The 21529-nt window shown below is 40.5% G+C and overlaps 1 protein-coding gene across 1 annotated transcript in view; it reads right to left on the reverse strand.

Annotated features, from left to right (window-relative positions):
- The window catches only part of LOC129745984 (laminin subunit alpha-1), a 394883-nt gene that overhangs the window by 15290 nt on the left and 358064 nt on the right, over window positions 1-21529 (reverse strand). Inside the window, exons 8-13 of the mRNA XM_055739399.1 lie at window positions 11461-11751; window positions 10332-11397; window positions 10018-10276; window positions 2910-3300; window positions 2628-2845; window positions 335-2569 (exon numbers count right to left, since the gene is read on the reverse strand). Of these exons, the coding sequence (XP_055595374.1) occupies window positions 335-2569; window positions 2628-2845; window positions 2910-3300; window positions 10018-10276; window positions 10332-11397; window positions 11461-11751 (4460 nt within the window). The remainder of the gene's footprint in view (window positions 1-334; window positions 2570-2627; window positions 2846-2909; window positions 3301-10017; window positions 10277-10331; window positions 11398-11460; window positions 11752-21529) is intronic.

Below are 21529 nucleotides of genomic sequence, written 5' to 3' on the forward strand. Positions count from 1 at the left end.
TTTAGGGGAAGGTGTTGAAACTCATGGTTGTGCCATTTGCGTATTGATGGCATTAGCAATCGCTTTAGTAGAGTGTAATTCGTTACTGATAATGTTTCAACAGAGCAAAGGCATCAACAAAGAGTCACTCGTACCAGCTTTGAAAAGTGGCAGATAGAAAAATATTTAAAAAAAATAGGTTGAGTTGACGATAACTGTTCATTGGAAAATTCGAATGGTAATGCGAAAGTTTAATACATTTTTCATTTCATCATGAGCTTCTAAGTAAATATCTTCTAACATTTTATCGAGTTAAACTTCTGATATCAAATTTTGAATTAAAATAAATACTCACATTAACTTCATCCAGGGCCAAGAAAATTAACGCATTCTCGTCCAGCGTTTTGAAGCTCAACGTCAAACTGAACTGATTCTTACTGCGATGGCTGTTGGACTTCTGCAGAACCGCATACCCATCCCCATTGAAGTGCCGCTCACTGGTCGCGCTAGAACTTTCCTGGGGTCCCAACATGGCACCACCACAGTTGCCTTCGGTTGAGGTAAAGTGCCACAGACCGATCTGCCGCTGGTCTACGTACAGCTGGCTTAGAGTTACTCCTAACCCCTTGGTGGGCAGAAGCTCCTGTGATTCTGGTCTCAGCTCCGGGGGAACTCCCCCTACCCAAATTCGACTGCTCGGGCCCATGGTGAGCTTTGAGTAGTTGGGACTGCTAGCTCCCGAAACTGCATTGGTGTGAACTAACACACCACTGTGTGTCATTCGGCGCACATTGAGATTGCACAAATTGAAGGTTCTGTTGGCTTCTATAAAATACCAGGCATCGTCGTATTTTGGATCCCTGGGGGCAATCTCGGTGGGATGAGTTATTGTGACAACTTCTTCTCCCAAGTTCCAAATGAGACGAATTTTACGTTGTCTCATTTCCAGAGCCATGAAGCGACGCTCCTCTCCTTGAATGTAAATTAGAGGAGAGTTTTGGTTGTCCGAGTTGAGAGCCACCGACATAAGGATTCGGTTTGTTGTGGAAGGACCGTACGAAACTGGCTCATACGATCGCATACACTCTTGTTGAGACTCCAGAGAAACTCGAATACCTTCGGCAGCGTGCTTGGCCCGAGCTATTTTGTCCTTTAATTCCTGCAACTGAGCCGAAAATGTTGCGTTCCATGCTTTGAACTTTTCACTTTGAATGCCGGCTAGCTTCTCGACTCCTTGCAGTTCTTTTTTCGCATTGTGGATATTACCCAGTGATTGGGTCACATTTTCTTCGGCCTTCCCAAATTTGATATCCCATTCCGGTTCCAGATTCTTTAACCTAAGCTTCAATTTGTATACATCGCTGTTCTGAGCTACAGCTTCCTCACGTACAACTTTCATCTGCTGTGATACAATACTGGACTGATCAATGGTTTGTTGCAGCTTCTTCAAAGATTCTCCCCGTTTAACATTGCCTAGATCTTCCAGAATTTTATTGTTATCCACACCAGCCAATCGAAGTTTATACTGAAGGCTTCCAACCTGGTTCTCTTTGTCTTTCATTACTTCGTCCAACTCTTTTGCCTTTTCTAGCTCTTTGAGTGCTCTCTTTTCTATATTCGTAGAAACATTAAGAGCATGTAAACTCCTTTCTTCCAGAGAAATATCCCCGAGTGGCTTGACTTTATTGTTTGCAGCTTTGGCACTATCAGTTGCTTTATCAGCAAGTTCCTGAGCATTGTCGATTGCTGTTATTATATTTCCGTAAGCTAGGCTGGCTTTCATGGCATTGGCAGCACCATCTTCGGTGTCTTTAAAAAGTTTTTGAAATTCATCTGATTCCTTTTTGAGTTTATGAGCATGTTGTATGGCAGCCGGGATATCATTGTTCATGAGGACTTCGTACCTGGTACTGAACTCCGTGATGCTGGATTCAAGTTCATTGTTCAAAGCATTTAAGTTCTCTTTATCCTGTTTCAATTGGTTGTAGTCATCTTGTAGCTCTTCTATCTTAACATTGCTGTCGGCGATAATGTCGAAGTCTAAAAAGTTGCTTACTTCATCTTTCATCTCAGTTGCGTGATTCAACTTTCGTTCCAAATCTGCCAAGTTTCTTTGATTTTTAGATGCAAAACTTTCCGCCAGCGTAACGTTATTGAAAACTTGCTTGTTAAACCGATCGAAATCATCCAATCGATCACGTACACCGAAAACTTCAGATTTCAAATAATCCAGACGTTTGTTCTGCCTTGTCACAATATCCGACATGTTACTCCAATGAGTAAACTGATTCAGCACACACTGCATGACCTCGTCCTTGGGTTCAACTTTATTTTCATACATAAACTTGATCTCGGCCAACAACCGATTGGCTTCTTCCAACGCTATCGGTAGCTTCATATGTTGATCGCCCTTGCTGTAGTCCTGCAGGACCCGGATCGTTTTCTGAGCATCAGCCTTCATTTCGTTGATATCGTTCATCGTTGCTGCAACGCGCTCTTGCAGTTTGATGACACCGATATTTTGGGACTCATCCGCTCGGTTGGAAAGTTTGTTCAGTCGTTTGTTCAACCGGGTAGAGTTACGTTTGAGCTGGAACGAAGATAAATTAGTCCTTGATATGATAAATTAAAATTGTTTATTAACTTACGCTATCGATGATCGAATGGTCGAAGTTCACTAGGCGGTCTTTCATGTCTATAAGGTCTCCAACAGCTTTACCTAGGGTCTCAGATGCCAATTGGTATTTCTCCAGCTCGATCCATGGAGCAGGAATTCCGTTTATATCGATGTGGGCCGTTTCGCGATCCATCCGATTCGTTAGCTCGGTTAAGTCGTCGATTAAAATTACGGTACAGTTATCGCATGCTGTAACAGAAACAGTAAGCTATACTATCACACTCTTCAGATATCTAACATTACAATAACGTACGTTTACACTTGTGATTCTTGACGATGTGTTTCGGCAGTTCGCAGCGATCGCACTTGCGCCCCTTTATTCCCGGTTTGCATCGACACTGTCCACTGTTGCTATCACATTCGTCCGACAGGCTTCCCTCCCGGTTGCAATCGCAAAACTCGCACCGTCCATCGTCCCGTTCCGGTGATCCGTAGTAGCCCTTGGAGCAGGACTCGCACAGCACTCCGGTGTAGCCCGGCTTACAGATGCAGCTGACCTCGTTGCCACTGACGTGGCATCCCTTGGCAAAGTTCTTGCGTGTTTCCGGACAGGGACAGGCTTCGCAGGAACCGAAGTTCGGGCTGCCGTAGTAGCCTTCGGCGCACACCTCGCAGTGATCACCGCCGGTGTTGTTGCGGCAGTTCTGTGGAGGGACGAAATATTTCATGGGTTGATCATTGCAACAAAATATTGTGACACTGAAACCTAAATTATTTTCTCAATAGTGAGCACATAAATCGTGGAATAGTCCCACGTTCAAAAGAACTGGCCAAACCTGGATATTCATGAAAGTAAGAATCATTTCATTGTAATAAAGAATTACTGGACTAGATTGGACGCTAGTGATTCCACGCGAAAGGACGAATACTTGTTCATGATAAACGACGATATGTTGATGAGAATAGAGACAAACATGACCATAGTTAAACCAAAACCGAGAGTGAAAGGTGGCATTTCGTCCTAAATGCTTTGTAAAATAAACACGATTCAAGGAAGTTACTCCCTAAAATTTTCTCTACCATGGTCCAGACTCTAAAATATTGGTAGCCAATGTGATGAAAAATCTTTCAAGGTATATACCGTTTTTCAAATTAATCAGTGTAGCCATCATCCTTGAGTTTTTAATGGAAGTCAATGCCTTCGCCCAAACCGAGGGCGGACTTTTGTTTGCTGGTAACGTCGTCAAGGCACCTGAAGCCAGATGCGCAGATGTCTTGAGACAGATGCGTACAGATGTGTGCGCCACAGGAATTGTGTCCGAACAAGCTGCAAGAAATCGTCAACGAGCTGTTCCCACAGCACGGGGAAGTTACATGGCCGAGGTTCCCATACGACAGGGATACGAATGAAGAAGAGCAGATTTTACTGGAGGAACTGCGCGACATCGCTAAGTCCCTCCAGTTAAACAAAGCTACGGGTCCGGATGGTATCCCTAATCAGTGTTCCAGTGTAGCAGTGTAGAAATGTTCCGGTCATCACTGCAACAGTACGTGGATGAAAGGGTCTTCCCAGAAATGTGGAAGCCGCAGCGATTGGTTCTTCTGCCAAAACCGGGCAAGCCACCAGGTGACCCATCAGCATATCGCCCGATATGTCTCCTGGATACTGCTGGAAAAAATGCTAGAGAAGGTGGTCCAGAGCCGGATCCAGCTCTACACCGAAAGTGCGAAAGGCCCATCCGATAATCAGTTCGGTTAAGAAAAGGAGAGGAGACCGGTATTGAGTAGTGTTAACCCTTGACGTGAAGAACGCCTTCAACAAGAATCGATACTTGACCCGGTATCGTGGAACATTGTCTACGATTAACTGCTGGGACTGCGTTACCCCACGGGAGTGAGACTTGTGGGATTCGCCAACGACGTGGTTTTCCTGGCATCGGGTCCATGAACCAGTGAAGTCCAGCTACTCGCCACAGTAGCGATTGAGAAGGTGGAAAGTTGGAGCTTGCGTCTGGCCCACCACAAGACCGAGATGATGCTGATCACCAACCTGATTTCAGCACAATCAGGGACGATTGCAGATGGACCGTGCGCAATCGAATCCAAGCGTGCGATCACGTACCTGGGGATGATGATCTACGACCAGCTAAGCTTTACGGCCTACGTCGACTACGCCTGTAGAAGAGCGGCAATGGCGACAGCAGCCCTCTCACGGGCCGTTTTGAATAACTCGGCGATCCGCTGCAGCAGAAGGAGGGCCCTGGCGAGTGTGACCTCGTCCATTCTGCGGTACAGAGTGGCAGCCTGGAAGGCAGCCCTGAGCAGGCAGTGTAACCTGCAAAAGCTCTGCAGTGTACAGCGGCTGATGAACCTGCGAGTAATCAGCGCATACCGAACGGTGTCCTCGGTAGCTGCTGATGTTGTGGCAGGGGTCATGCCCATCTCGGTCTTATTAGAGGAAGATATCTTCTGCTACGAGCACAGGCACATGCCCGATGTGCGGAAACATGCCAGAGAGGCCTCGATGTCCAACTGGCAGCACCAGTGGGATAGCTCGGAACGCGGCCGGTGGACCCATCGCTTGATCCCTAACGTCGGATTTTGGATGCATCGGAGACATGTAGAGGTGGATTTCTGCATGACACAGTTCTTGACTAGTCGCGGGTATTTCATGCAGTTCCACCACCGGTTTGGACACGTGGCCATTCTGCCCAACCTAGAGTGACACAATCGAGACACTGGAGCATGTAGTGTGCAAGGTTCGAAGAGGTGCGCGCTAACATGCTTGCCGCCTGCGGACCAGACACGACAGCCAACAACATCGTGCGGAGGATGTGCGAGGATGCCAATACTTGACGCGTGGTCAGCGATGGGTTCACGCGGATCGTGACTACCCTGCAGAGTAGTTAGAACCAGCAGCAGTCCGCGACTGGTGTAGGGCGACTCCTTCGTCGGGGAGCATCTGAGTAGTGTGCGTCTGAGCCTGGCAGTTAAGCATACAAAGATAAGACTCTACCTTCTGCGTGTGCTGAGCTGATAGGTACGCCGCGAACGTTGACCTTCTTCGCAGTCGAACTCGTAGGGGAAGAGTATTAACGCCGCAAAATACTCTCGTGTAGAGTGACTTCACATCGTCGGCAGGTGAGTCACTCGAGTTGGTGTAGGATGACGTCTTCACCGGGAATCATCCAAGTAGTTTTTCGTAAAGCCCTGGACGTGTGCTGTGACAGGCGCGAGTCTAGGATGAGCTGCCCTCGATTCGGCACACAAACGGGCAAAGAGGAGTGGGCCTCGAGACAAACCAAGCGGAGCCAAGATCTCGAGTCGTTAGAGGTGAGGCCATTGGTCTCTTGCAGTGGTCTTGAACAGAGGCGGAGCACACGATAGTCGTGCAAACCAAGCGAGCCTCGAGTTACGAGTAATGGCCGGACCTCTAGTCGTCAGAGGAGAGGTCCTCAGTCTTGAATCGTAACAAGAGGCAGGGTATACATGCTGGAGTTTTGACTTGAAATTGAGTTAGCCGATGAACGCTTAAGTGTGGACTTGTTCTCCCATCTTGGGTACAGCCTCTAGTCGTCAGAGGAAGGGTCCTTAGTCTTGAATCTTAACAAGAGGCTAGGTTTGCCGGAGTTTTGACTGGAGCGTTTAAGCGTGGACTTGGTCTCCCATCTTGGGTACAGCCTTCGATGCAGGTCCGGATGGGAATTATGATCAGAGGCCCCAGGTGGACTTTATGGCGTAGGGGTACATAGTATCACGAGTCGACCAATTGCACCTATGGACCCGAAGTAGCATACTGAGGAGACGCGGTGGCTAGCCGTGTCTTGGATTGCAATCCGTAAAAAGGATTTCCCACACATTCGTCGAACTCGCTACGGCGAGATGATCCTGGAACTTAAGCGCGGCGTGTGAAACTGAGACAAGACTGAGGTACGCGCCCTATGTAAAGAGGTGACCATCTGGATTAAAAACCTCGGCGAAGTCACAACAAAGGAGGAAGTGCGGGTGGCACTGGTCAAGCAGTGTAAAATCCGCTCAGATCAGATGTCAGTTCGATTGAAGCACGCCGCCCCCACCCCCTTCCCTCCCAGTTCGGAAATGCAGGTCGGTTTGGTGAAGCTTCCAGTTGCATCAGAAAATGCAGCACTTCAGTGTGGGCGGCTAAAGGTGGGATGGTCTATCTGTTAGATATCCATCCCCCAGCAACCGGACATGTGCTTCAGGTGCACGAAGTTTGGCCTCAAGTCGTTAGATTGCACTAGGGAAGACAGGAGTGGCATAAGCTGGCGTTGCAGCGAAACCGTCCACAAGTCACCCAGCTGCAAAAAGCCTGCGAAATACCCTGACTGTTCTGAAGATCACGTTGCTGGCAACCCTAGGTGCCCCGCCTATAAGAAGTCGCAAGCGGTCCAACTCAACCTCAACCACTGCTACACAGCGCACTAGCTGTTGCGCTGAGTTACAGTTGAGGAAAAGTTGGACATCTCGCTAGTGGCAGACCCCTATCATAGAGCTTCGGATGGCATTGATTGGGTAACTGATGACGCCAAACTAGCCGCGTTATGGGTGACAAGTAGTTTCCCCATACAGGAGGTGGTGGCATGGTGATAGACGAAGCTAACGGAATCTACTCCTGTAGTTTCTATGCTTTTTGTAAGATGGTCCTTGGAGAGGTTCGGCACTATGGTTGACAAGATTATAGAGATGCTTACGGGGAGAAGCCCCATCGTTATAGCTGGCGACTGTAACGAGTGGGCCGAGGAATGGGGTAGCCGTCTTTAATCTTTATGCCATCGGTTGGGCTCAAGTACGCGGACAGGTAAACGAGAGTCTAGGACAGGTGGGCGCCTCTTGAAGACACAATTCGATCAGAACATCTTTGTCGAGGTGTTGAATTGGGAGAGGGACCTGGATAACCTGTCCACGGAAAAACTGACGAGTTTACTAGCTCGTGCTTGCGATGCTGCGATGACGAGAAGGGCCAAACGTAAAGAAATTAAGTCACCCGTCTACCGGTGGACAGAGGAAATCGTGGGTCTGCGTGCCGACGGCAATAATCGCACTACCTAGGGGTAAGATGAGAAACTTCTGTCGGAAATTTAATATAGAGAGGAGATACAAGCTGAACCAATTGGATACAACCGTAGTGGGAACTTAAGCTCCAACCGCAAAAGCCCTGAGACATCTCTACCTGACAGGTTCCCGGCGGCATTACAAACAGTCAAAGTAGTAAGCTCTTAAGGGATACCAAGTAAGACCGTACCATTTTACCCACTTTATACTCCGGGAAGCTTTGTGGGGACAACCCAGAGTCTTCATGATAAGGGGTCAGGTCTCGAGTCGCAAGAGGAGAGACCAGGACCTAAATCAACAAGAGGAGGGGTACCTCGAATCATTACGAGGAACGGTCAGATCTCAATTCGTTAGAGGAGAGATCGGGCCTTGAATCGTGCAGAGGAGAGGTAAACCTCGAGTCGTTAGAGGAGAGATCAGGCCACAAGTCGCGAAGAGGAGAGGTTTGTGTGGGAATCTCGAGTCATTGCGAGGAGATGTCGGTTCTCAAGTCGTTAGAGGAGAGTTCAGGCGTCGAGTCGTAAGGATGAGAGGTTTTGCAGGAAGTGGAGCGCACTAGCGCAAATAGACCTCCCGCTATTGAAGTAAAGTGTGCTAAACAGTTCGAGGTGGGAACCAGGTCTGCGGCCCCATGAGGAGTTTAGGGAGTATGGTATACACGGAGTATATCATGAGTCTTCCCATTGTACCCATGGACTCAGAGTAGCAAATTGGGGGGACGCGGTGGCTCGTCGTGCCTTGGAATATAATCCGTAAACCGGGATTCACCACCTGTGGTTACCAACTAAAAAACAATACTCCGGGAAAACCAAAAATTGCAGATAAGGCTCAGTTAGTTGAAACACGCCTTACCTTAGCCAAAAGGGTTACCTAGAAGACACGGTGCGTTAAGTTTAGCGCTGTTTAAGCTAGTCTGGGATTAGATCTATGCCGTCAGTACGCTACTTGGTCATACCTTGCACTCTACAGCTGACTTTAAAATAAACTGTTTGTTAGGAAAGCACCTGAATTTTGCCATAGTCATTTCGGTTCATCAGAACCACTTTGACCAAGCGATCGAAGGATCTTTTGGGGAAAACAGTAGTCCTTCCTCCAGTGTCAGCTTCTGGGAGTTCGCCCTTGATTTTTGTTCGCTAACATAGTCCGTCTTGAGAGCTAGCTAGCCGTCAGCATCGAGTACTTAAACGGCCTCCTTGCACGGGGAGATGCGCAATAGACTGAGTCGATTTGGGGTCATTTTGGAATTTCTCAAACCCTGGGGTCTTAAAAGCTTCGTCTTGGTCCAAAACTCATTCATGATTTTTTGCAAAATTTTTAAGTAACGTTTACATGAGTAAATTTGAACTTTTAGGTTTGTATGAGAAAATTGAATATTTTGTACTGAAAAATCAACATCATTTTTGTTTCGTCTGTGGAACCGAGCCAGCTGATGGGTTTTGTGCCAATTTATAAAATTCCTAAAGGAAATTTTCCGCTGAACAACTTTGTCGAAGACCTAAACTTCGTATCTTATAAGGAAAACAAGTTATTAGCTGTTTAACAGGGGTATGTCTTTTTCCACTGATAAACAATAAATTCAATTGACATCCCTGCAGGGTGTCTAGTGAGGTATTGCGTGACTACTTTCCATGCAACACTTCGCGAGGCTCAAGCAGTGATGTCAATTGAATTTATTGTAAATCAATGCGAAAAGACATACCCATGTTGAACAACTAATAACTTTCTTTCCTAATAAGATGCGAAGTTACGGTCTTCGACAAAGTTGTTCAGCGGAAAATTTCCTTTAGGAGTTTTATAAATTGGCACAAAAGCCATCAGCTGGCTCGGTTCCACAGACGAAACAAAAAGGATGTTGATTTTTCAGTACAAAATATTCGATTTTCCCATACAAACCTAAAAGTTCAAATTTACTCATGTAAACGTTACTTAAAATTTTTGCAAAAAATCATGAATGAGTTTTGGACCAAGACGAAGCTTTTAAGGCCCCAGGGTTTGAGAAATTCCAAAATGACCCCAAATCGACTCAGTCTAATGCGCAATTCATAAATCAGAAAGGTAGAGGCTTCCAATGAAAACAACTTTGGAATGAAACTATCAGTGTGTTTTTTTTTCCAAAAATAAAACCGAGGTCAGAGGATATCAGTTGAACTTCATTGAGGGTTCTTCGAAAGTATTTTTGAAGAATGGCAGACATATGTAGTACACTTTTACGTAAAAGGAATGTATTATGAAGGTTGATTAATAGTTTTTTTTTCAAATATTCCATTATTATCCATGTAACTGTGTTCTAAATTCTAGTACTCGTAGCAGGTACATCACCGTTATCAACCATTCGCATCAATACTCACCAAACAAACGCCCGTTTCCGGGTGACACTCGTTGCTCCGTCCATTGCAATCGCACGGCACCGATCGTCCAACGAAATCATCGATCGTTTCCTGGGTCCTGTTGTGCAGCTTCGGCTTGAACCGATAGTGTCCCTTGCCCGGGTTCTGACAGGAGAGCCCACTGTACTCCACCGGACAAGCGCACTGTTCCACCCCGTAGGCCCGATTGTTGTCCGCTCCGGCAATGTAGATCCCGGTATCCAAGGTGACATTGGTGAGGCTGGAATGATTTGTTCGATAGGTGTTTGTTTGAGTAAAATTGTTAGATCACTTACATAACTTGATGGAAGTCAGCTGTGATCGTACCACGTACAAATACGTGTTGGACGTTTTGGAGGGCGACCATGAGAATAGCTCGGGTGATGTTGTGACCATCGTAGTGGTTCTTCCAGAGATGCTCGTGGATTCGTGCGCTGTGTTTGATTACTTCCTGATCGTAGATTATCTGGTCCTCGTAGAAGTCAAGAACCAATTCATCGTGGGTGTGTAGTTGTACCAACGGGAACTGTCGCAGGGAAGCTTCCGGAATGTTCTGTTCAGCTCCTATTGTGACTAGAGAAAAATTTAGTAATCCACCGTAGCTCGTGGTGAGATCTCCTAGGAACTGCGAGGGCAACTGGAAGTAGAGCGGATATTGGAAAGGACTGTAGGCCCCGATTGAAACATTCCCCGTTGAACTGGGAATCAGGTCGAGGCTGTTCATATTCTTGATGTCAGCTTCTTCCCGATTTGTTCGGGATCCCTCGAGTTGGATCACTACAACGTAATCGAAGTCGAAGTCATCTTCGTCCCTTGCCACGTACTCGACACTAAGGTTCCGTGAACCTTGGAGACGGATTTGACCCCACGAGAATTTACTCTGCTCGCAATCTTGTGATCTACCAAAGCAGAAGCACCGAGTACATCCGTCTGGATTAACCGTCGATAGGCCGAAGGTTGCCATTCTACATTGATCACATTTGTGACCAAAGACCAACTGTTTGCAGAGACATTGTCCATTATCATCGCAGTCAAACTGTCCATCAGGCCTGGGAATGGTACCTCGCTCATCACAAGCACATCTCCTACAGTTTGGATATCCGTAGTATCCGACGGCACATTCGTTACATTGTCTTCCAGTGAAGCCTTCCTTACAGTTACATTGACCCGTTTGACTATTACAAGACTGTCCAACCGATCCGGTAATGTCACACTCACAGTGCTGACAACCCCGCTGGAATAGATTTCCCCAGGTATTGGCCACGCAGGATCTACATTCGTGACCGTGACTATTCGGAGGGCACACACAACGTCCCGTATCCGGATCACAAACGTACGCTGGACTCGCACATTGTTCACATCCTAAAAATATAAAATTTGCTTTAATATCCTATCTATAATTTTAACCGATCCCTTCCAACTTACTCTTACAACCCTGACTAGAAAATCCATAATAACCCGGCTGGCAGCGATCACAGCTTGTGCCCTCAACGCCGATCTTGCAGAAGCACTGTCCCGTGTAGGGGTCACACTCCTGCTGATCACTTCCGTTGGGATCGCACGAGCACCGGATGCATCCGACTCCGGAGTCCAGATTCCAGTGCCCGGTCTGGCACCGATTGCACTGCCGACCCTCAATGTTTGGCTTGCAGATGCACTGCCCATTTCGCTGATGACAGGCCCGGTTGACAGAACCTTGCACGTGACAAGCACATCCTGTTGAAAAGATAAAAACAGAAAAAATATGTGAGCGATGTATTTTGATTGAAACAATGAACGAGTATTTTACTTATTTTAATATAGATAATTTTTATTTAAAAAAAACTAATGAAGTCCATTTATTTAGAATAACTTTTTTAATTCAAATATCGATTTCCTCGAAAGTGGTTCAGTAATGAGATTTAATAGTGTGATGAGTTTTTTATCCTCCTTAACACAATCAAAAAAAAAAACTGACAAAACATGCAACCGTTTCCAATTTCGCTTGATGAATGATCGATACCCAATACACAAACTGTTGACAAGTGAATGTTGCAGTATTTGCATCTGACTTCGTCTTGGGTAACTACTGGTTTTCAATCATCACTACACTAGTTCGATGCTATCAGCTGCACGCTACTCCATGTCGTTGCATGTCATGAAAATTCTCAGGTATTTACCTACTCGGAACAAGTCAAGTCGGTGTATATCTAAATATAAATCTTCTTTTAATATGGGCAGTTAACCAGTCGACGAAAGATAAGCTTCAGAGCTGTTCTGGTGATGCATTCTCACGAATAGACAGAATCTTTTTCGAACAAAATATACTAATTGCAGATTTTTTTAGAATATTCATATATTAATTATGACTTTGTTATGGTAAAATTATATGGAACACATTTATTACACATTCATACTTCAAGATGTGAAAAATTTTCATTTGTTTTTCAATTTTAAAAATTTTGAAACAATTTAAAATGTTAGTAGAAATAAAAAGAACGAGGAAGACCTTAATGGGTTAAATTCTTTAAAAAAAGGAAAAAAGTAGAAACAAAATAAATTGTGAATATCCTTTAACCAACCTTTACCTCAAGTCAAAAAGTTTAAGTATGAACCAGTTTTTCGAACGCACGCAAAGTATGCTAGTCTGTTTTCAAGACAAGCCAAAACAAGTATTTTAGGTTTACGCATGGTTTAAGATCGGAAGTTAAGTAAAAACTTGCGCCTTAATTCATAGAGGACTAAAAGTGGGATGCGAGACACTTGATAAATACCCAAGTAACCAAAAATTACAAAGCTACTTAATTTTGTACGTTTAAAGTTCACATTTGGCTGAATAAAACGTACTCGAGAGAAATGAAGAACGTTTTCCTCAAGCATAGCATAGCATAGCATAGGGTGACTACACACATCTTGCATTGGCTGATACACGAGGTACAACTGATAATCAAGAGCAACGCAATAGGCCAAAATGTTTTCAATATTTATTCCAAGTGCAGCTTTTGAAGATCAGTGTGGTACCATGATGCACACCGTGACAAGTCAATGTAATCATAGAAGGGATTAGCTCAAATAGCAAAAATAACTCTTTAGGTGCAGAGAACTTATACGACCCATAAAGCTGTTTCAGAAAGGAATGGAAAGGGATGTTTAAGTGGAAAATCCTACATGGCAAATAGGATTGACGAAATATGTAAAAATATAAATAGAATAAAATGAAACAATCTCACCATTAATAGGCGATGAGGGAAGGAGGCAGCATGGTGATTATCCCTGCACCTTTCAGTCACTGTTGCTTGATAATCCAGCAAGTGTTTACACGGAAAAAAATTGCATGGGTTTTTCGAATACAGGATCATGATAATTTTACTATGTCCACGATCTAGTATTTTCTACCACGATTTAGTATTTAATACCAGAAATCTGGGCTAAAGTACTACGACATAGTATTTTTACTATGCGAACTTTGACAGCTCATAGTAATTTCCTCGTGTCTAAATTACCATGCGCATGATATTTTGATATGGCTCGGTTTGTGTCCTTGAAATTACCATGCGCATGGTAATGTTGACACATCGTCTTTGTGTTGTCGAAAATACTATGCTCATGATAAATACCCTATGCGCAAAGTATTTGTATGGTTTACTTTCTTTCATTTTACTCTTGGATTCAAAGTACTTTTAATATGTGCTTCGTTTGAGTGTATTTTATTTTGTTTTCGAGTCATCCCGCCGCGAATTGGAACACGAAATTGAAAATCGCGGATCATATGGTAGTTTTTCGGTCGTTTCGGTCAACTATTGATGGGCAAGTTCTTCAACGCGGACAAGGCCTTCCCGCAGGCCGCAGGTTTATAGAACATTTCCGAATCGACGTACAGGGAGCCAGTGGACAGCACATAAGTTTGGCAGGAAAATGCATTTTTCAAGGTAAGTTCGTGTTCTTTTTAATCACCAGTTACCTTTTTGAAATCGTACTATTTTTTATTTATTTATTTAGTTTCCCGCCCGAGGAAACCTCCATCGACATTTCGGGCACAATAAGCCAACGTCGGAGGACATTGGAACATGTACCTTGGAGATGGGACGAAAGATGCCGTTTCGTTAACTAACCCGCACTGGAAACGGGCGCATTATCAGGTGGCATCGGTCTGGCCGAGAAATGCATTCATTAAGGTGAGGTTATTGATTATTTCCTAATTTATCTATTGCTTATTAGATAAGCGAACTGTTTTGAACTAATCAAATGTTTTTCCGTTTCTTTTTTTATTTGTTCACGTCTGAATCAGGAAAGCTCTATTCGATGCAAAAAAAAGTCCCCCTGACTGTAGGAACACCTGTTTATTGGAGGCCCGCTGTCTGGATTGTTGCCCTTTAGAGAAAAACATCGCAAATCGATATGAAAAAAAAAAACGTAAGTTCAACCATCAATAATTTTGATCTGCTGATTTATTGTTTTTTATTAATTTTTTTCAGAATTTTTGATGAAACATCAAGGGCTAAATCGGTTTGGCGTGCTAAACACCATCATGAAGAAAAGTGATTTGATTATTCATTCAAAAAATAAAAACAAAATTGTTTGAAAATGAATATTATTCGTAAGCTTTCCAAAATATCATAATATGCGATAACAATACCATGCAACATAGTAATTTTATTATTTCTATCATTTAACCATAATCATTTCTAACATAATAGATAATTATGTTTATCATGCAAAAATAGCACTTTTACAATGTACGAAGTAAAAGAACTCATGCTGTCATTGCCAGTTTAAACACGATTGCAGTCGAAATTACCATGAGCATCCAAAATCAAGACATAGTAAAATTACCATGCGTGGAGTATTTTTAAGAACAAAACATTATTGACTCAAAAATATGGTTGCGTGTTGTTCATTTAAACCACGGATTTAGTAATTTTACTATGTTTTTTTTTGTGTGTATGAATCATTTTTCGAGATTTGAGTGCATCTTTTCTTCTGCTGATATTTTGTTATCACAATCTTCACTGCTATCCTTACACATATTTCGAAATAGAAGCTCGAAAACAGAATAGAATCATTTTATTTTCACGAAAACAAATGAGAAAATTGCGAGGTCGAAAAAAAACTCCTTCAACAATCTAGATCTCGTTCAAACATAAAATTGATACCGGTCCTTGTAAGACAAAATGTGGGTATTCAAAACACTCGGGTCGGTTCACTGCAATTAATTATAAAAAATCCACAACAATTTTCCTCTTTTGAGCTTAAACTTTGAAAAAATCAAAAAAAAAAATCTTTCTATTTGAGAACACTTTCCGCAGCACGAAAAAAAACGCGTGTTGACGCTTCAGCACACGCCTACTCCAGAAATGAAGAACGTTTTCCTCAAGTACTCTATTTGGACTTCTGATCGAACATAAAAAGTCTAAACAGGTAGCAAAGAACATTTTTGTGTGTTCCAAGTAACTCATAAAATCCGGACATCAATTTGGCATATCGTGCTTTGTTATGGTTCCATATAGAAATTCTAACGAACTTGCTGGTTCCATGAGGAACTTCTATAAAACTTCAATGCAAATTGAGTTTTATCAAAAAATTTCATATGGTTTTCATTTTCTTAGAAACTTTTTCAGAAGCGTTCTCAATTTGAGAACAAAAAATGAATTATTAACAAAAAATAAAATAATGTTTTGCTTTACGATCTCCGCTGGCGATTGTTACACAAATTATGTGAGGAAAAGAACATTGGAATGGAAAAACCAAGGTGCATAAGTAAATAATACTAAGGGAATACTTAACTACATCAAAATAAATTTCTGCACTAGCTTTCCACAAATCCTGCAGTTTTGGAACTTAAATAATCCAAAGTTTAGTTTTTTTCTAATTTTTATTTATTGTTCACGGTCTACGATAACTCAATATCACACAGACTGATTTTAACTTTGAACTATACAAAAATGTTGTTCGGTCCATGGGAACTACCCAAAATCTAAATCTGTTATTTAAGCTATTTTTAAGAACAACCATTGATCAAACTACTTTTATTTATAAGCTTCAAAAATTTCAACGAAATTTGTGCGACCTAATATGCTTGAGCATGCAAGAATTTTCCAGAGGGAAACAAAACCTAATTAAATGGTTGTTTAATGCAAAACAAGTGCTTTTCAGCATCAAAAAAGTTTTAATGAAAATCTCTCAAAAAGAAAGTAAAATTTTGAACCTTCGCACTGATCGGTAGATTGATGAGAGAAATTTGACATTTGAAAGATTTTTTTCTTTTTTTATTCAGTCTTCCTCCCCCAGTCTTCAACAACATACAGCATCAGCATTTTTACAAGGTAGTGAACTTACATGTAAGAGAAGCGACGTCTGGAACACTAAATTCCAATCAATACAAAAGAACTGTCAAAATCGATTCCAATCGACCAGAGCTTTTGTCGTTGAGCTTTTAGCTTTCTTATTGAATACTCAACCAAGGAAAGTATTGTGATTGTGATCGCTGTTGTAGTTCAATTAAATAAAATTACAGCTCGTCATTTGAATTTATCATTAGGAGCAATTTTTTCGCTTAACCGGTGGTTCGTGTTTGTTATTATTGACGAAATTCAAGTCGTTTATACCGATTATCGCGATCCACAGGGCATTAAATTTAATGTTGTTTTGTTGAATTTACTGAGCTTTCATTTGAGAGCTTGAACATTTAGCCAGGAAACAGTCCTGAGGATTTTTTTTGTACAAGCTTCGGTGATGTATGTGTATGTATGTATATCTACCTCCCAGCTAGCAAGGCGCAGCCAGTAGCAGCGAGCAACTTTTTCCTTATAACTTGTTCAAGATTCACAGATTAAATGAACCAATATGCCCTTGAATGGACTGTTCCAAAGGATAAGAAGTGCAAGCAGAGGCACTTGAACTTCTAGTTAGGGATAGGATTTAATTGTCTCCATCGAAAGAACATATTGAAATCAAAAAATCTTTGATTCGAGCCGTCATAATGAAGAGCGCTCCACTGTACAAGCTTCGGTGATGTGGCCAGATATTTAATTTTAAGGGGGACCAGTTGTCGCTTCTCTGACATGTAGGTTCTCTATTACAAGAAGCATATTCCGGTTTCAAAACTCGAGAGGTCCACCGATAATGAGATAAAAATGCCAACTTTATTGATATTCAAATTAGGGCTTTAGTGTATGTAGAGAATATAGTTATGTAATTATAATAAAATCGTATGGCTTATTAAGTAACATAAATTATTGTGCATCTCTAGTTATTCGATTGTGTTACTTTCTTTTTGTATAGTATGAAGCAACGCTTCAAATGAACACATCACACGTTTAATAAAGAGTATACATGAATCTTATTGAAGTTCAGATTTTATATTGGAGAAAAAGAGAGGGTAAGGGCTTTGGAGAGTAGAGAAATCGATCGTATCGGCCATACTTCAGTTCGTACAGAAACGTTTTCGAGTAATGTCGTGCTTTGTTTTGGTTGTATGGAAAAAATAGTATTTGTAATTTATATAAAAAAATAGTTAAAGAAGATGGATTTTATTATAATTACATAACTATATTCTCTACAGTGTATTCGACAAGTTGTTCATCTGATCAAAATACATAAATTTGTCGAATATCCCGAATCACCCTAAATAGCTACAGTTCAAATAAAAAAATATCTTGAAAAAACAGTTTTTTGAATCTAACAACGTGTCAGATTGGATGAAATTGTCGCTATTTTCGAAAAAAAAGTTGTAATAAGCCAAGATCTTTAATTGTCTCATACATTATGTGGTTTTAGAAGTTGCTGAAGCTCTATAGAAAAGGATTAAGTGTTTTTTATTGGCAAATTTTGAAGGCTCGTTCATTTAAAAGTGCACATTTTCGCTACGCCACCTTCTGTTTATTATTCTGTTATATTTTTTCAGATCAGTGATTCGAAAATATCGTGTTGTTTCTTATCAATTCTGAAATTCATTTCTCATTGTGAATTGTGGTCCAAGTATTTTATTACTAGATCTTAATTTAAAGCGGAAATAAAATCGAAAATAAAAGCATTAGACAACAAAAATCACATTGGTGCAAAAAAAATACACAGCTTATTTTGACGGTTCTGGGAGTTTTGAAAATTTGTGCATTTATTGAAAAAATACCTTAAATTGTTATAAAGACTTTGAAAACAAAACTTTTGAAAAAATGATCAACTTTCTCGATGACTGCAAGTTATTTTGACTTCTAGGATAAATTAACATAAGCATTATTTTTTATTTTTTAAGTTTTTTCATAAATTATTTATTTGTAATCCAACTAGTGAGACTGAATGAAATTTCAAAATGATTCCATTCTTGATCACCGTTATGGAACTTTTTTAAGTTTCAATTTGCAAAAGAATTCAAAGTAATATTTGAAATCCAAATCGAAAAACGGTTTGTAATTTTAAATATTAATATAAATGATTAGTTTCGAACATTGAAAACTAATCGAATTTTAGTTTTGAGTGCAAAACAAGATTCGAATCCGGTTTTTGCCCTAATTATGAACCGAGAAAATAAAAAAAAATAAACTGGGCTCATATTACAAAATCCGATTACAGGCAACAAATTTTGATTTTTTTATTTTGAACCAGAACATCGGAAATAATTCAAACCTAAGCTTACCAGATATTTTTCCGCACTTATCTCGGCATTGCAATACGGGTTATTTTATCTTAAACCTTGCAGAATCCGGGAATTCGATTTCAAAGTTTACAACCTCAAGTCTAGGCAATATTCAGGCAAATTTCGGAATTCTTCAAATACAACCAAAAAAATTGTTTTCATGGAAACATATCAGCCTGTTGATTTGAAAAAAAATTTCTGTTTGAAATTGTTTTGGACATCAAATACATAATTATGATCACGCAATTGAAATTTTCTTCTGATTTTGTAATTAAAGTGAAAACATTCGGACAAAAGCCGGGTGATCTGGCAACTTTAGTGAGTCTAATCTTATAATTCTTATTCTTATTATTCGAATTAAATTCCATTTTTGGGACTTAGGGCTACACCCAAAATTAATGCACCAACTTCATTTGTGAATAACTTTTTTAACGTTTTTCAAGTACAGTCTTTAACCCTTTGTTTCATAAAGTTACAAATTTGCAACAATTAATGTATGAAAAAATCGTATTTTATTTTAATTTTTTTTCTTGATGTACACATCATTTCCAACTGTTTAACATGATTTTTAAGGGAAAATAAAAAAATCATGAAATGAAGGGTTAAGTATCTATCATCAAGTGAGAAATTTTTTGAAAACTGAAGTAGAACTGTGGACGTGGACGTTGAATCAATGTCGAGATTGTTACTCTTTATTCACTTTATTCGTTCTTCAAAATTTGATAAGGAATATAAAATTTTAAATTTAGAGAAGAACGTTTTGCTCGACATTTTTGAACCCTAATGGGGGAGGGAGTTAACCCCCAAATCCCATCCCCCCCCCCCCCCCCCCGTTCATTGCCATGTTCAGCATCCCGGTGAGTAGTAAAAGTACATTTACTACTCATCTTAAATCGGCCTGGCCCACTGTGCAGTATTGGACGCAGAGACAACTGGAACACAGGGAGAAAGAAACGTGGACAATAGTACCATACGTTTCCATGATTTAAAAATGTTTGAAATTTTTACGTTGGAAGCACAGTTGCTAAAATTTACTGTGCTCCTTGATGGTGGCCCATGTGAATTCGTTCTTATGTGGGTGGAAATGAGGTTTTCCTGCACAGAAATCCAAAACATTGCAGTATAGAATGAATCAATTGGTGAATTGCAATTCTAAAATTACTTTACTGAAAGTTTAATCAAACTACATGTTTCGGATTATTGTGCACGATCACCTCTGGTCATCGACCTTGGATATAGCGCCTTTACTCGCTCTTGAAAATAAATATTGGAAGAACAGAGAAAAAATTAGTACCACCACAAAATCTTTTGGAATCAACTCTTCCAAATGATTTTGCGTAATAATTGTGAAAGTCCACATGCATGACTGACTCGCAAAAAACTCGTCATTTTCTATCATTTTAAAAACTATAAGCCTTTATGGCTAAATTAGTGAGGAAGAAACTATCAAAAGGATTCATATTGAAAGATCCTAATACTAAAATACTTAGCTTGGATAAACTTGATGACTCCAACTCGGGTATGCTGGGTTCTGATTTTATCCTCGAGCAAGGCACTCAATTTTCATTAAAGTAAATTCCAATACTAAACAAATTTGTTTGGTCCATTTTATTTTACACATTATCAAAATGAGCCTCTCTATCCAAACGGAACCAAACCATCAAAAAAAACACATCAAAGCAATCAGATTTTATCCCCGATTTTGGAGGTTTGACATGCTCTTTAAAATATCCAATAAACACATTCAAAAGAATCATGAATGAATTCCGTTTACTTTATTCCACTAACATAACACTTAAACCGAAAAAACATTCCCTTTAAGCACTATTAAACTTTCCCTTCCCAGTCAAACAAGCAATCAACACGTTTCTCGCACTGCATAATAAACAAAAAATTTCGAAATGCCATAACTTCAATTAATCACTTTTTTCAAAAGCCACAAATTTTCTAAAAAAGTGTTGTTTAATCCGCGTTTTTTCACTTCCAGTTGATACATTTGCACAATAAATCGAGGAAAAAAACTTATCTTGGCAAAACCACTGGAAACGCGAAAAATCAGGACCGTGCGAGAAAATCGACCGCACTCGACCGCAGCTTACTTCGATCGCCTTAAATTTGAATTTAAAACGGACACAAACATGAAAACTTCATGATATTATTCATTATCGAGTTTCTTACCAATTTTTCAATGATGGCTGAGAAAGATCTTATTTTTTATACTTAAATAAGAATTCTATTCTTTTGTTCTAATTCATCTACTCGCGTTTCTTCTCAAATCAAAGTTTTGTTATAATATTTTGATTTGATTTTGGGTCTATGATTTTTCTTGGACCTTGTAAAGTGATTTACAGAAAAAGTGCTCAATAAATATAGTGACGTCAATATGGAATGACAGAAGACAGAAATGAAAATGAAATGTTGTAAGAAATCTGATAGTTAAAAATATGAGCTAGGACTTTTGTGTTGAGATCATTTTTTAACAACTTGTGTGTTTCTAAAATTTAAATGGATCTTCCTAATTGAAATTATCTAAAAAGTAAAATTAATTATCTTTTTTATGTTTTCTGTCAAAATCAGTGCTTGCAATTTCAAGTGTTTTAAAAAAGTTAAGGATTGAAATTTATTTACAGGTAAAAAAAGCAACTTTACTCCCTTTATTTCAAAAGTTTAAATTTTTTTATCAAAATCATGTTCAAAAGACAACGGAAAAATATTTGAAAAAAAAGTTTTATCTTTCGATGTTATACATGTCCGATTCCAATTAGTTACTTTATGAAAAAATCTAAAATTCTATTTTATTAATCCTCCAAAACCTGGTTTTAGGCGTGGTTAACTACCATCGGCATTCAATCCAAGTGAATTTTTATTTTAACTTACTTTTCG

Source organism: Uranotaenia lowii, chromosome 2 (genome assembly GCF_029784155.1).
Source record: "Uranotaenia lowii strain MFRU-FL chromosome 2, ASM2978415v1, whole genome shotgun sequence".
Lineage (NCBI taxonomy): Eukaryota > Metazoa > Arthropoda > Insecta > Diptera > Culicidae > Uranotaenia > Uranotaenia lowii.